General features: G+C 37.3%; 1 protein-coding gene across 2 annotated transcripts in view; it reads right to left on the reverse strand.

Annotated features, from left to right (window-relative positions):
- Bltp3b (bridge-like lipid transfer protein family member 3B) overlaps nucleotides 1-17,418 on the reverse strand; it is a 73,889-nt gene that overhangs the window by 34,599 nt on the left and 21,872 nt on the right. For both annotated transcript variants that reach the window (XM_069990906.1, XM_069990916.1), the window contains 6 exons: nucleotides 8,012-8,174; nucleotides 6,181-6,219; nucleotides 4,230-4,321; nucleotides 3,134-3,323; nucleotides 2,062-2,202; nucleotides 504-674 (listed from right to left, as the gene is read on the reverse strand). In XM_069990906.1, coding sequence (XP_069847007.1) covers nucleotides 504-674; nucleotides 2,062-2,202; nucleotides 3,134-3,323; nucleotides 4,230-4,321; nucleotides 6,181-6,219; nucleotides 8,012-8,174 — 796 coding nt within the window. The remainder of the gene's footprint in view (nucleotides 1-503; nucleotides 675-2,061; nucleotides 2,203-3,133; nucleotides 3,324-4,229; nucleotides 4,322-6,180; nucleotides 6,220-8,011; nucleotides 8,175-17,418) is intronic.

The raw sequence follows: 17,418 nt of genomic DNA on the forward strand, positions 1-17,418 counted from the left end.
TTGTTCAAGGCTGGTGCTCTACAATTTGCTCTATAATTTCACTTCTGGCTTTTTCTGGTTAACTGCAGCTGCTTTTATGTCAGCAATAAGTCTGGTGGTGCTTAGTAAAATGTTCCAAACAAAAGCACTAGGCAATATTAATATTTCTCTATACATAATATATATATATAATTATATTGTAAGGCATCTTATCTTATAATAAGAAATTTAGTTTTACCTGAGTGCCAGTGGCTCACGCCTGTAATCCTAGCTACTCAAGAGGCTAAGATCTGAGGATCACGGTTCGAAGCCAGCCTGAGCAGGAAAGTCCTGAAACTCTTACCTCTAATTACACACCAGAAAATCAGAAGTGGCATCTGTGGTTGAAAGTGGTTGTGCGCTAGTCTTGAGCAAAAAGAGATCAGGGACAGTGCCCAGATCCTGAGTTCAAGCCCATGACCAACAAAAGAAAAATAAGTTAAACCACTTACATGTAAAGTTTTTTATGTTAATTTACACCATACCTGTGTAGGTTCAGGAGCCATACTTTTCCTCTGTTCTGTAGATCTTTCTATTGCTTCGCTAAGAGATTTTGCATATTGTACCATAGCCTTCAACTGAGAATCCGTTAAAACCCATAATAAATCATCCAATATTAGAACTAACTTTGTTGCTATGACATTGCAGTCTTTTAACTGTCAAAAAAAAAAAGTATTGAGAAAATTAAGACAAAAATAAAACATAATACACCTGTAGTTTTTAAAAAGCTTAAAGTTTATGATAGAATTAAAAACAGGTATGGATAATTATTTCATTTAGTAAATACTTTTAACTCCTAGTGCTATATATAGCAGTGATAACAAAAGAATGACAAACTCCTTATCTTAACCAATACAATTTATATAGCGCATATATATATATATATATTTGCATTTATACTTGACAAATCATTTAATTACAACTAGTTAAAAACTAAAATGCTCTTTTACCCACAATTCAGAATATCTATATTAAGTACCAAACTCTGAGAAAAAAAATGCGTTCACTTTTTATTATTATTTGTGCTTGGTTATACAAAGCTTACTGTGAGTCTTTAAAATGCCATGCTTTCAAAAAAGTTATCACCTACAAATTAAATTTCATTGCCAAGCTTAGCAGACTGTCATCTTTTTTTTTTTTTTTTTTTTTTTTTTTTTGGGTCCGGTCATGGGGCTTGAACTCTGGGCTTGGGCGATGTCCCTCAGCTCTTCAGCTCAAGTCTAGCGCTCTGCCACTTGAGCCACAGAGCCACTTCCGGCTTTTTTCTTTTTGCTTATATGGTGCTGAGGAATCGAACCCAGGGCCTCAAGCATGCAAGGCAAGCGCTCTACCACTGAGCCAACTTCCCAGCCCGGACTGTCATCTTTTAATACCTTAAAATACTATTTTCCCTATTTATCTAAGTAACTAATTACATCTTTTCTTTTGTGCTAGTACTAGGGCTTGAACTCGAGGCCTGGGCACTGACCTTGAAATCTTTTTCTCAAGGCTAGAAACCTACCACTTGAGCCACAGCTCCACTTACAACATTTTGTGGCTAAATGGAGATTCAATAGCCTCTTGCCCAGATTGGCTTTGAACCACAATCCTAAGATCTCAATATGAATAGCCAGGATTATGGCCATAATCTTAAGAATGTTGGTTATCAATAATGAAGGCTTTGATATTTATTCCTGAAGATTAAGTAGGAGAAATAAAATTACTCTTCTGTTTTGCTGTGTGATAAAAGTAAATATTGTACTTACAAGCTATACTCCCAACCCAAGAAACAAAATCATAAGACAGTAAATGTTCAGCAGCCATTTGGCTCTGAAAACTCTATTCAATTTATTAAGAATAAAACTATTTGGCAATTACATATGAAATGAAGAATGTTATAATTAATTATACTAGCTTTCTATAAATATTGCTTTTATCTCCCTTTACTTGACATTATTTTAATATACCATTCATATTATGTCAATACTTCACCCAAAATGTTAAAATGTTCTGCCAATTCTAATAGGCAACAAATAAATCTGAAAGGTAATCTAGTTGACTCACTCTTCTTTTAAGTGTGACTCTGATTTTTGATTGATTAGTTATTAATCGAACAGGAGCACACATAATTTCAAGATGTGAACTTTGGGTGGCATCCGCCTCTATTCGAATCATCTGCCAATTCATTTCTTTAAATGTCAAAACCTAAGGAGAACACAGAGATTAGCTTCATATAGGCAAAGTAATATAAGAAAAATACACATTCATATAAAAACTAATTTTCATATTCTATATATTCATCAAACTGCATTTATTTAATTTTATACTTCTATCAAATATATGATCATAATTATATTCATCATTTTAAAAATTACACATTAATACTTTTATTCTAAGACATTTGACACAAGGTATAAAAAGCACTTGAATCATGACAAAAATGTACTATAAATGTAATGTATTTTAAGACATTTTAGTTTTGTCAACTCAAATTCAATAAAGTGAATTACACTGCTTTTGTGGTTTTTTGGTCGGTCATGGGTCTTGAACTCTGAGCCTGGGTGCTGTGTTGGGCTTTTCAGCTCAAGGCAAGCACTCTACCAGTTGAACCACAGTGACACCTCCAGTTTTCTAGTGATTAACTGGAGATAAGAGTCTCACAAATGTTCCTCTCTGGGCTAGCTTTGAAACATGATCCTCTCAGATCTCAGCCTCCTAGAATTGTAGGTATAAGTAACCAGTGCCTGGCATGATTATTTGATTAAAACACTTTTGTGGGCTGGGAATATGGCTTAGTGGTAGAGTGCTTGCCTAGTATGCATCATACCCTGGGTTTGATTCCTCAGTAGCATAGAAATTGAAAAAGGCAGAAGTGGCTCTGTGGCTCAAGTGGTAGAGTGCTAGCCTGAGCAAAAGGAGCTCAGGGACAGTGCCCGGACCCTAAGTTCAAGCGCCCAGACTGGCAAAAAAAAAAAACACCTTTCATTTTGCAGTACTAGAATCAAATCCAGAGTCTTGCACATACATGCTATGCAAGTTCTCTATCACTAAGTCCTCAGCAGTAAAATATAACTATTTTAAATATTTTTATTTAATTCATTACTAAGACATTTTAAAAAAGAAAATAAATTTTTACCTCTCCTCTCTGTGGATCTTGAATACGAGTAAATCTTAAATCTCCATGTTCCCAGTTTGCATTTACACTGTAGATCCTTAGCTGAGAAAGTTCAAAGGATGCATTGAAGGCTTTTGCTCCTATTCTGATGACAATAGAATTTACAGAAACAGTAATTCCCTCAACTACTTTTTCAGCAAAGCCATATTCACTAAAAAAAAGAAAAACAGATACAATGCATTAAAGTCAAAGACAAAAACATTATAAATACACATATTTAAAAACATTATAAATACATACACAAACCGCCTTAATAGTATATTATTCATATTTGTTAGAAAAAGAACAAATCTGTTTCTATTAAAACAAGAAACTGTTCAAGCCCCACGACCAACAAAAAAAAAAAAAAGAAACTGATTACATATAAATTATAAAAATGTTCCTTTTGTCAGGCACCAGTGGCTCACAGCTGCAATCCTAGCTAACCACCAGAAAACCGAAAGTGACACTATGGCTCAAGTGGTACAGCACTTGCTATGAGCTGAAGAGCTGAGGGACAGCACCCAGGCCAAGAGTTCAAGCCCCATTATTGACAAAAAAAAAAAGTTCCTCTCAAGCCAGGCTTAGAGACACGTAATCACAGCACTTTGAAGGCTAAGGCAGGAGAATCACCTGTTCAAGACCAGTCTAGACTTAAAACAGTAATACCTTCTTGTGTTCCAAAGAAAAGTATTGGACAAAATGTACAAGATTTTTTTTAGTTTACTAGAATTAATATCTATAGCTATTCATTCTCAAAAAGCCTTAGTCAATTAGCATCTATAAAGTAAATGAGAGTTCAATTCGTAAGAAGGCTACAGAGTCCAGCTGGAGTGTAATATCATAATTTAAGATCAGAAAAATTATACATTCTCTAATTCAATTCAACAAATTCCATGCGAATGAAGCTGAAACACAGAAAACATTAGTTGCAGCCTTACACGGCTCACAAGTAACTGAAATAGAAATGGTCTGAAGTAAACATTTTTTATTTATGTCCTGTCACTTTTAGTAATAGAGCTGACTATAGAAAAGAATACCCTTTTGGCAGTCACACAGATTAAAGGACATACCTTACCTTTGTCCTGAAGCAGTTGCAATTGGTGATGGACCATTTGGAGCACGGGGCTCTTCACATGTACTCATTTCCATTATTACTTTATCTAAAGACTAATAAAAATGTTTTTTTAAAAAGTAAATAAATAGGTATTTTATTTTATGTGTATTAATGAAAGTATTCAGACTATTTTCTCTTTTGTTTTTTTAGGAGCAAACTAGTTCTAAAATTGCCAAAAAGGGGAACAATATATTCAGTCCTAGCTCAAGCATTTAGTATATGGTGCAAAAACTGTACATGAATATTATATGTATATGGGAGAAAAATTCAGAAGATGCCACTGACCAATGAGATCACTGTATTTTATGAAATTTCGGAGGCCATTATGTGTAACATATTAGTTAATAAATTATATTAGGAGAACTGAACCACCTCTAAAAAGTTTAGCCCAACCTGAGACCTGAAATATAAGATATAAAACTAAGAAAAATTATGAAATAAGCAGAAAATATAAACAGTCTCCTAATGGTTCACGTGGTAGAGAAAATTTCAAGCAGCAGCACGAGGCCCTGAATTCAAACCCCGGTTCCAATTTTTTTTTTTAATTAAGATCCAATGTCCTTAGCAATTCCTGTCATTTCTCATTCTCCTTACACTGAGAGCATTTATCATTATCTGAAATTATTGTTCTATTTGTATTCAGTTTCCTCTATTAAATTGTAAGTTCCCTCAAAACAAAAACCAAATACTCAAAAATATTTATAGACTAGAATTGGGTGGTAGCTCAGCTTAGCACTAAACTCAGCTAGGCCCTGGGTTTAATCTTCAACACCAAAACAAAAACAAAAAAAAAAAAACCTTTGTGGAACTAATATATCAATAAATGATATTATTAACTTTCTTCAATTTTCCCTAAAAAGCAAAGTATATTAAAGAATATGTTACTAAATTTACTAGGCCAGCAAAAGCAAATGTTACTAAAAGAATTTCACAGTAAATCAATTATGAGTTAAATAATTCTGAGGATCTCAGTTTGAAGCTACCAGGACAGATAAACCTACGGGACTCTTACCTGAACCACCAAAAAGTTGAAACTGGAGACATAATTCAAAGGGTAGAGCCTCAGCTTTGAGTGAAAAAGTGGAATGAGAAAGAGAGCAAAGCCCTAAGTTCAAAGCTTCAGTTCTGATATCTCCCACCAAAAAGAGGTTTAGAGTTAAATAATTGCCAACTTAAAACATGATATTCTTGCTGATAAGCTTTAAATATCCTCTATTTAAAAATTTAAACTTGTCTACACTACATGAATGTGCAAAATGTTTAGTATAAAACACCCTATAAATTGATTAGAGGGTGGGAAAGTTCATGCCTGTTAATTGCAGATAGCTACTCCGGAAACAGACTAGGAAAACCACTGTTCCAGGTCAGCCTGACCAAGGAAATTGGCAAGATTCCTATCTCAACAACAAAAAAAGTTGGGGATGATGACTTGCACCTGTTATTCCAGCTGTGTGGGGAGTATAAGTACAATTGCTGCCCAGTCTGATCTAAGCAAAACCACAAGACCTATATCTCAAAAATAACCAAATCTAAAAGGACCTGGTATGGGTTCTAGTAGTAGAATAGCTACCTAACGATTGCAAGGCCTTCAGTTCAAACTGCAGTAAAAACAAGAGCAGGGTAGAGAGGTATAGAAAGCTCAATAGAGGGGGTAAACGTGATCAAAGCACATCATATGCATGTATAGAAATACCAAAATAAATCCCTGCATATAACTAATGTATGCTAATAAACTTTTAAAATAAAATTCAAACTTCTCATACAAGAACTGAAAAAAATAAATCTAATCAAAATAAGAAGGAAGCCAATGGATGCAAAATCCAGGAAACAGTTTATGAAACAAAAGATTAATATCAACAATAGTTAATTTGACTCTATAAATGCTTGTTTTTGAGTGGGTTTCAGAACTCACCAAACAGATGGGATGTGTTTTCAGTTTTGTCCATGGGATCTACAAATAGAAATTGTTTCTTTAAAAAATATATTAAAAAATAATGCAAAACAGGTTTACTATATACAGTGACAGAAACTTACATGACTTTTTTCATAGACTAAAATAAGTAGAGCAGCTGATCTGTACTTTTGAAATTAGATATATCGCTTTCATGATCAGCCTATTTGTGCTTTTGAAATTAGATGTATCTATTTTATGCAAGAAAATATTAGCTATATTTCTTTAGCCAGATATTTAAATAAGAACTTTAATTTCTTTTAACTATCTATTCTCAGACCTTAGAACACATTTTAATTGAGTTCTCAGCTGGTGCAGGGCAAAGTGGGGGGGGGGGAGGAGGAGGGTTACGGGCCCAGAATGGAAGGGCAGGGATGGTAAGGGAAAACAAAAGAGGAGGCAACAATGCTTGATAAGAAATGTACTCATTACCAGGGCTGGGAAGGTGGCTCAGTGGCAGAGCGCTTGCCTTGCATCAAGAGGCCCTGGGTTCAATTCCTCAGCACCACATAAACAAAAAGAAAAAAGCCGGAAGTGGCGCTGTGGCTCAAGTGGTAGAGTGCTAGCCTTGAGCTGAAGAGCTGAGGGACAGAGCCCAGGCCCAGAGTTCAGGCCCCATGACCGGACCCCCCCCACCCACCCAAAAAAAGAAATGTACTCATTACCTTGCTCATGTAATTGTAACCCCTCTGTATGGTATTTTCACAATAAAAAAAACCTTATTAATAAATAAATAAGAGTTCTCAGGAAGGCTGTTCTTTCATTAAACTGTTTAATCTTAAAATTTTGAATAATATCTTGGTAAACATTTTTAAAAAATCCAAAAGTAATATCATTAATATAAAATATAATAATATCAAATAAAGTTTAAACAAACCCCAAAATAAAAATGTCACTTTTGGGCAGGGGGGTGGGGTAGGGGGGAGGGGGTGGGTGGTCTGTTGATTGTGGGCTTGAACTCTGGGCTGGGAGCTGTCCCTCAGCTCTTCAGCTCAAGGCTATCGCTCTACCACTTGAGCCACAGCACCACTTCCAGTTTTCTGGTGTTTTATTGGAGATAAAAAGTCTTACAGACTTTCCTGCCTAGGTTGGCTTTGAACCATGATCCTCAGATCTCAGCCTCCTTAGTAGCTAGGATTACAGGTGTGAGCCACCAATGCCTGGTTCAAATGTCACATTTTTACATATTTCAGTTTATGGAAAGTAGCACCAAAAGGAAATAGTATCATCTCCTCTATATCTTTCTTAAGGAAACCAATTTTTAATTTTGTGAAAAACATCATCATACAGTATTTTCCACTAAGTAAACTCAATTTAAGTCTGGTCTTTCAGCGCAAGATATGATACAAATTTATAATGGCTACAATCAAAAACAAATAAGTGGTTCTATGGCTCAAGTGTTGGGTAGAACGCTTGCTGAGGGACAGCATCCAGGCCCAGAGTTCAAGCCCCATGACCAGCAACAACAAAAAAAAGAGTTCCTAGTCTTTCACTTGTAAATAAGCTGGGGTGATGATAATGACAATGATGTCAATAATGATTAATAATAGAAAATTTGAAACATAAAATGAATAAAATAAAGTTTGAGCAAAACTAAAATCAAATTAATTAATTTGACTTAACTTATATTTGACTTAATATATATTTTAAGACACATAGTCAAAAAATTTCCTCCTAAATTACATTAATAAAATGCTTCTTTATGGAATTATCTATCATAGTATTTTAAAGAAGACAAATGAAAGAAAAAAATGCAAACAGAAAAGGACCTCCATAAATATTAAGGTCTTACCCTAATGGATGCTTTATTACAAAAAACTTTGTTGATAGCAAGCCATGTGGGCAAATCCAACATATTCTGTAGCACCTCTTCATCTAACTCCAAATTCTTCAGTTCACCTTCTCCTTTAAGGGTACTTAGATTTATCTTGTCAGGAGATAAATTTTTGGTAAATCTGAAAGACAATATGTGTTTCATTTAGTTTTATGATCAGTAACTATACTTCCAAGTCACCCTTGCAAATATAAATAATCATTAAAAATATATCAGCAAATCATGTTGAGCGAGGTAAGCCAAGAACGAAGAGACAAACAGTACATGGTCTCCCTGATAAGTGGATGATGAATCCAAAATGTTAGGTGATATGACAAAACTAACAGGACTTAAGAAACAAAGAACTCCCACTCATCTGGTTGAACCACTACTAAATATCCCCATGCTGCTGATCACATATATGGTATATAACATATGAGCACCGTTATATATTACAGACTGTGATAGACAATTTGCTCCAGGAAAGTTAGAATGAACTTGTGACTTTAAATGAGCATCATTATTCCACAATACTGTGAATTTCCGGAAATTAAGTAATCACTTAATCACGATCAAAAAAAAAAAAAAAAAAAAGAACCTTGGGGAAGGGAGGGAGGGAGGGGATGGTAGGGGGAAAACAATGGAGGGGGTAACAAAAAAAAAAAAAAAAAATATATATATATATATCAGCAAAGCCAGTGAGCTGGTGGCTCACGCCTGTAATCCTAGCTACTCAGGAGGCTAAGATCTGAGGATCACGGTTCAAAGCCAGCCAGGGCAGGAAAGTCCGTGAGACTCTTATCTCCAATAAACTACCAGAAAACTGGAAGTGCAAGTGATAAAGCACTAGCCTTGAGATGAAGAGCTCAGGGACAGCATCCAGACCCAGAGTTCAAGCCCTATCCAGAGTTCAAGCCCCATGACCAACAGCAACAACAAAAAAAAAGTTGCTAGTCTTTCACTTGTTTTGAAATTCACTGGGGTCATTTACAAGTCCTAAATGTTTACAAGAATACCAGTCATTCATTACACACATGCTTCTCCATCAACTCAAAACCAGGAATTTCTTTTTTTTTTTTTTTTTGGTCGGTAATGGGGCTTGAACTCTGGGCTTGGGCATATCCCTCAGCTCTTCAGCTCAAGGCAAGCGCTCTACTGCCTCAGCCACAGCGCCACTTCCGATTTTCTAGTGGTTTATTGGAGATAAGAGTCTCATGGACTTTCCTTGCCCGAGTTGGCTTTGAACCGTGATCCTCAGATCTCAGCCTCCTGAGTAGCTAGGATTATAGGAATGAGCCACCAGCGCCTGGCTAAAACCAGGAATTTCATGCAATAGATTCTACCTAAATTTATATCTTCTCACAGAATGTAAACTAGAAATACAAAGTTCACTTTTAAGCTAGATTTGACCAATATTAGGTTGTATTACACTTCCCAGTAAATCATGTTTGATTCAATATGGTAATGGTTCAGTGATTGCCATTCCTAAACATAACTTAAAAACAAACTCCTTCTTTAAGGCTGAATACTGACTTGGCTACAAAGAAGCAACCAATACACATTTATTGAGGATTCACTATTCAAGACATTTGCACTGATAAGCAGTACATTCAAGGTTCTTGTCCATCCTAATGGCATTTTCAGTTTAAGGAGACAAAAAATTCAAATAGCATCAATTAGAAAGAATATTACAAAATGGACATGGTCTCCCTGATATGTGGATGTTAAATCCAAAATGCAAGGAGATATGACAAAGTAAACAGGACTCAAGAAACAAAGGACATCTATTTAATTTGTCATATAATGTCTAAATGACTCCAAGTTCTTGACCCCATATATGGTGTGTGTGTGTTGGTGTGTGCATGCGTGTGCACATGTGCGCGTCTGAGGGAAGCTAGGAGGAGGGCACAGAATCAGAGGGAATCAGGAAAAATTACAGCAGAGGGCCCATCAGCTGAACTGGACATTGATGAAAATAAATTTAGCAACTCAAGGGCAGCGATGGAGAGAGGGAGAGAGGGAGAGAGGGAACGGCTAACACTAAGCAAAAGGAAAGAAATGTACATATCATCCAACATAGATGAAATAGTTGTATTGTCAAAGCTTATAGAATTCACAAATTTTATAGACCAAGATAATGACAATTTACCTTGTGAAAGTTAAAATGTGTTTGTGACTTTAAGTATCACTCTCCTACAATACTGTGAAATTTGAGAAATCGATGTAATCACTTAATCTCAATAAAAAAAAATTTTAAAAAAAGAATATTACAAGCCAGGTGCTGGTAGCTCATGCCTGTAATCCTTGTTACTAAGAAGGCTGAGATCTGAGGACCATGGTTCAAAGCCAGCCCAGGCAGGAAAGCCTGTGAGACTCTTTATCTCCAAAAAAAACTACCAGAAAACTGGAAGTGGTACTGTGGCTCAAGTGGTAGGTAGAGCACTAGCCTTGAGGGGAAGAGCTCGGGGAAAGCACCCAGGCCCAGAGTTCAAGCCCCATGACCAAAAATAAAAGGATATTAATAGAGGTCCTAATGCAGAGATTCTTTGTATTACTTTCTAAAAAGAGAGAACTCTTCAGTGCTTATTAAAAGGTACTCAAGATTTTAATATGAACAAAACTGATAAAAATCTACCTTCATGCTAGAAGCTAGTGGTTCACACCAATAATCCTAGCTACTCAGGAGGCTGAGATCTGAGGATCAAGGTCAAAGCTAGACTTGGTAGGAAGTCCATGAGACTTTTATCTCTAATTAACCACCAAAAAGGCAGAAGTACAACTACGAGGTTAAGGGACAGAGTCCAGGTCCTAAGCTCAAGCCCCAGGACCAGCACACACCAAAAAAAACTACCAGTTCCATGAGGCCAGGATCATCTCTCTGTATATCCCCTAAGCACTTAACATAGTATGTAGGGCATACTGAGAACTCATTAGACATGGAAATGGAAGAATGAAGACTGTCTATTGGGAACATTCTGTCCCTAACCCCAAGTCCAAGAGCCCAAGACACAAGGCAGAGTTCTTATAGATTGTAATTCATGGTCATAGTTAGCAGACTCCAGGAATGCCATTTCTGTAAGTAGATGCATTAACAGAAAGTTTATAAACTCCATTTTGTAGAAAGAAAAAGAGAAAGATATTTCCTAGTATTTCAAGTGATTTTCACACTCTGGGACATAAAAATACTTCCCTTTATACCTTAAGAATAAATACCTTGACTACTGAATAGCTCAAGTGGGAGATTAGACTGAAAAATATTTCCAAGAAATAGCAGTCCTCTTACTACTACCTACCACCTATATAGTACATCTTGTATAGGTACTGGGACACACTGAGGATTTTCGATCTACAATTTATAAATGTAGTTGTGTGATTTCTGATATACATATACATTTCAAATTTAACGTCAAGTAGCAAGGGCACATTTAAAATTTTTTTTTAAAAGTTCTGCAACCGTGGTTACCATTGTTGGCTTTCAGACACATTTATATACATTTAACTTCTCACTACTTTTGTCAATCTGGCTAATTAAGTGCTTACTGTTGGAAGTGGCACTGTGGCTCAAGTGGTAGAGTGCTTGTTTGAGCTTAAGAGCACAGGGACAGTGCCCAAGCCCAGAGTTCAAGCCCCACAACCAACAAGAAAAAAAAAGTGCTTACCGTTGCTTTGTTGTTGTTGTTTTTAAAGTACTTTTAATTCTTCAAGTTCACTTTAGTTCATCTCTTCTACCCATTAAGACCCAATTTAGAATTTATATCCAAAGCTGTTACTGATGGCTTACACCTGGAATCCTAGCTACTCAGGAAACTGAGAACTGAGGATCAAAGTTTGAAGCCAGCCTGGATAAAAATGTCATGAGACTCTTATCTCCAATTAACCACCATAAAGGCAGATGTGGAACTGTGGTTCAAATGATAGAATGCCAGCCTTCAGTAAAGAAGTTAAGTGAGACATAGGCCCTGAATTCAAGTTCCAGTAATAGAATGCCTGTGTGTGTGTGCGCGCTTGTGCGCGCGCACACACACACACACACACACACACACACACACACACACACAATTCTGATAGTAGAGCTGCGGCTCAAGTGATAGAATGCTGGCCTTGAGTGAAAAGCTAAGAGACAGTACCCAGGCCCTGAAATCAAGCCTAGGATTGACAAGAAAGAAAGAAAAAGACAAAGAAAGAAAAAGAGAGAAAGAAAGGAGAGGGGGGAGAGAGGGACATAAAAAAGGAAGGAGGGAATATATATCCAAAATTATATTTTTATAACTCTCTGAAGCCCTAAAGATAAACAAGAAATATTTAAAAATGGGGTGAATCTACCTATTTACCACATGTCCATGAGCCATGAAATTTCAAGAAACTAAAGTTTTTATTTTTATTTTTTTGCTAATACTGAGGCATGTCCTTTCTACCCACTAATGCTTTTAGTACTTCAGTCACACCTTCACTTCCAGCATTCTGCTGATTAACTGGGGATAAGAGTCTCTTGAATTTGTCTGCCAGAGCTGGCTTTGAACAGAGATCCTAAGCTCTCAGTTAGGATTTTTAGGCATGAACATCAGCACTTGGCTTAGAATAAAATTTAATAAATGCAAAACTATTTATAATTCCCTTTTATTACCCAAAAGATTATATAGTTTTACAGATTTGTCACTAGGAACATCAATATATTGTATAAATAAAGCTAAATATTTACTGCCAACATACTGGTACTTTTTTTCATTCTGTCTGCCCTAACGACTGCTTTACCTGTTACACTTTTCATAAAACTTGAGGTTAATTTTAATTTTTGCACTCATCAAAAAAGATACTAACTTTTGTGTAAGAAAAGAAAAGGAAGTAAGAAGATATGAACAGCTCTGTCATTATGAAAATAAGAAAAACCAGAAGACAATGAAAGTGAAACCTAATCAGGGTGAGAGAGAAGAGGATAGGGTAGCAGAGATTTAAAAAGGAGTGATACTATTTTCTTTTTTTTTTGGGGGGGGGGGTCAGTTGTGGGGCTGGAACTCTGGGCCTGGGCGCTGTCCCTCAGCTCTTCAGCTCAAGGCGAACACTCTACCACTTGAGCTACAGCGCCACTTCAGGTTTTCTGGTGGTTTATTGGAGATAGGAGTCTCACGGTCTCTCCTGCCCGGATTGGCTTTGAACCGCGATCCTCAGATCTCAGCCTCCTGAGTAGCTAGGATTACAGACATGAGCCACCAGCGCCTGGCTAGTGATACTATTTTCTAAGTAGAAAATAGTATTCTAAAATTAGAAAATAGGGCTGGGAAGGTGGCTCAGTGGTTGAGCGCTTGCCTTGCATGCATGAGGCCCTGGGTTCAATTCCTCAGTACCACATAAGCAAAAAGAAAAAAGCTGGAAGTGGCGCTGTGGCTCAAGTGGTAGAGCACTAGCCTTGAGCTGAAGAGCTGAGGGACAGTGCCCAGGCCCAGAGTTCAGGCCCCATGACCGGACCCCAAAAATAAATAAATAAAATGAAATAAAATAAAACTAGAAAATAGTAAAATTATTTTTAAATAATTTTGATTTTTGAAAGACATACTAATACTCTCCATTTGTAAAATAAATAAATAAATAAAATAGCCAAACATGTAGTATATATCTATAATCCCAACACTTGAGAGACTAAGATAGGAGGATCACAATACAGCAAGATTCTGTATCAATGTAACTAATTAGTCAATTACATTCAGTGAGAAGAGTATAAATACCCAAAAACAGAAGTAAACTGAAATAAATGAACCTAATCGTATTTCAGAAACACCGTTAACATGATGGATAAAGGAAAGGAAGGCGAGGGTCTCCTCATCATTATGAAAAGAAATGGAGGCAGGCAGACAGCACAAGGTACATAGTTCCTAGGGACAGGCAGAGTATACGTTCCCCAGTTACTATGGCTGCTGCAGGTCTAACACAGGAATTCACACACAGATCCTAATAAATTACCACAGATGCGTAATAAATTCCCCAAGACCACCAAACAATGCAGAAAATATTCCTAGGGGCGTACTGTAGTCAAGGCTCAATTAAAATCAGGTATATTTATCTGGCAAAGCCCTTATCCAGTATGCATGCCTGGGGGAGTGGAGGTGAAGGTGCATGTATGTGTCATGGACTATGAGTTTTCAATGACCTTTGGGCTCCACCACATCCAGGTCCTCCATTACAGATTAAACAACCTCTTTGAGAAGCATCTAACAAACCTGTGCATGCCCAAATGCACATCTGTAAACATAAGCTCCACCTGTCAATCAACCTGCCCATTAGACTTCTTGCCAAACTTTACTCCAGACCCACCTGCCTTTTTTGATTCCCTCTGGACAGAGTGTTATCTCTGTTGCTGCAGAGATACTCACCCTTGCACTCTGGCAGGGTACATTTAAACTTTCAATAAACTTGTTCATCACTTTCATTATTTTGCATCTTGCTTTAATCTTCTCTTACCACACCCAAGAACAAAGGTAGATACCTGCATTGACTCTCCAGTGACTTATTTTCCAGTGACAAAATGACAGGGGAAGGAAAGAAAGAAGGGAGGGTAGGGAAAAGGGAAAGAGGAAGGGGAAAGAGGGAGGTAAAATGGGACAGAGAGACTAACCTGAATAATTCACAAATGTGATAACATTTCACTATATCCTTGGACGAGCAGAATACGTGTGTCGGTGACAAGGGAGTCAAGGCAGAACCTTGTCTGGATATGTACAAGAATGTTCATCTTAATAATACAATACATACTATCAGCTTCCCATCTGTTATAAGATACCTGAAAACAATAACTTAATTTCTGATATGTTTAATATAAATACAAATTCTTTTTTAAAATGTTCAATCTAGCCAGGTGCTGGTAGTTCACACCTATAATACTAGCTACTTAGAAGGCTGAGATCTGAGGATCATGGTTTGAAGCCAGCCCAGCAAACTCTCATCTCCAATAAACTACCAAAAAGCTGAAAGCAGAGCTGTGGCCCAAGTAGCTGAGTGCTAGCCTTGAGTAAAAGAAGCTCAGAGACAACGCCCAAGCCCTGAGTTCAAGCTCCAGAACCAGAAAAAAGAAAAAATTCAATCTAAGGTTGGTTGCTTCTATATACATGCATAACCCACAGAAACAAATGCCAATTGTATATATAAGAAGTATAAGCCTGGGGGCTGGGAAGGTGGCTCAGTGGTAGAGCGCTTGCCTTGAATGCCTGAGGCCCTGGGTTCGATTCCCCAGCACCACATAAGCAAAAAGAAAAAAGCCAGAAGTGGCGTTATGGCTCAAGTGGTAGAATGCTAGCCTTGAGCTGAAGAACTGAGGGACAGCGCCCAGGCAGAGTTCAGGACCCACGACTGGACCCAAAAAAAAAAAAGTATGAGCCTGGCACTGGCAGCTCATGCCTGTAATCCCTGACACTCAGGAGGCTGAAATGTAGTCCAGGCAGGAAACTCCATGAGACCCTTATCTCCACTACCAGCCCCAAATGGAAAGTGGTGCTATGGCTCAAAATGATAAGAATGCTAGCCTTGAGCAACAAGTGCTCAGGGACAATGCCCAATCCCTGAGTTCAAACCCCATGACCAACAAAATAAAACAAACAAACAAAAAAGAGGTACAGTAATTTTGACCTAGAGTTTACTCCAGAAACATAGGTTGCCTTAACATTTAAAAATCAACTAAAGGGCTGGAAGGTGGCACAGTGGTAGCATGCTTGCCTTGCATGCATGAGGCCCTGGGTTCAATTTCTCAGCACCACATATGCAGAAAACGCTGGAAGTGATGCTGTGGCTCAAGTGGTAGAGTGCTAGCCTTGAGCTGAAGAGCTGAGTGGCAGCACCAGGACCAGAGTTCAGGCCCCATGACCGACTAAACAAAACAAAACAAAAATCAACTAAAGAGCAAGCTGCTGAAGGCTCACTCCTATAACCATAGCTGCTTAGGAAGCTGAGATGTGAGGATGAAGGTTCAAAACCAGCTAAGGCAGGAAAGTCTGTGAGATTCTTATCTCCAATTAACTACCAAAAGCTGATACTGTGGCTCAAAGTGGTAGAGAGCTAGCCTTGAGCACAAAAACTGAGAAACAGTGCCCATGCCCTGAGTTCCAATGCCAGTACTTACAAAAATAAAAATAAAAAATGAACTATTGAGCCAGTAGCCAACAGCTCATACCGCTCAGGAAGCTGAGATCCATAGATCACAGTTTGAAGCCAGCCTGATCAGGGAAGTCTGTGAAACTCTTATCTCTGAAAGTAGAACTATGGCTCAAATGGTAGAATGCCAGCCTTAAGTTTGAAAAAGCTAAGGGAGAGTGATTATGCCCCAGTTCAAACCCTAATACTGGCACCAAAAAAAAGTATTAAACTGGTAAAGAAATAAAATTGTCTTTTTCTTTCCCAGACAACATGATCACCAACACAGAATGTCTACATAGTCTTTAGAAAATGTAACCAGAACCAATAACTGAGTTTTAGCCAAGTTGCAGGACATGAAACCAAAGTTGAAAGAATAAAGAAGCCAAATAAAAGAGCACCCAAAAGCCAAAGCTGGGACAATTTAGACAAACAAAATAAATCAAACAGTATTGAATATTAGCCCAGCCTATAAAATAAATATGCATAGTATATACTGACATAAATAGACAATTGAATGAATAAATACCTGAGAGGAAATAGATAAATGCCCTACACAAAACAGCTCCAACTAATTTACATAGATACTTTAACCTCAGGGAAGTACCATATAATTCCTTACTCACATAATGCAAGCTGCACTAGTACTTTGTATTGCAGTGTTTCTTTCAAAATATACAGTAAAATAGTGGGAAAAGGGAATAAATCTGAAATGGAGACAAAAGCTATCAGCCAAGTAAGTGATCAAGATCATCATCAACAATGATAAACCATATTATAGTATATACCCTTGATATTAAAAAAAGTACTTAGACCAGGCCCTCATGCCTATAATCTTAACTATGCCAGTGACTGAGGCCCCGAAGATAGTTTGGACTCAACTTTCAGACATTTAGCAAAATACTGGGGTTTTTTTTTGTTTTTTTGTTTTTCAGTTGGTTGTGAGCCTGAACTCTGGGCCTGAGCACTGTCCCTAAGCTCTTCAGCTCAAGGTGAGCACTCAACCACTTGAGCCACAGTGCCACTTCTGGCTTTTTCTGCTTATGTGGTGCTGAGGAATCGAACCCAGGGTCTCATGCAGGCAAGGCAAGCACTCTACCTTCCCAGCCCTCAAAATACTGTTTTTAAAGAAAGATTTTTTGACAAAGTACATCATATGCATGTATATAAACATCAATAAAACTCCTTTGTGCAATTAATTTATGCTACTAAAAATTATTCATTAAAAAAGATAAAACAAAAATCATGCCGACCATGCTAGCATACACCAG

The sequence above is a fragment of the Dipodomys merriami genome, unplaced genomic scaffold (assembly GCF_024711535.1).
Source record: "Dipodomys merriami isolate MVZ:Mamm:240054 unplaced genomic scaffold, mDipMer1.0.p SCAF_10, whole genome shotgun sequence".
Lineage (NCBI taxonomy): Eukaryota > Metazoa > Chordata > Mammalia > Rodentia > Heteromyidae > Dipodomys > Dipodomys merriami.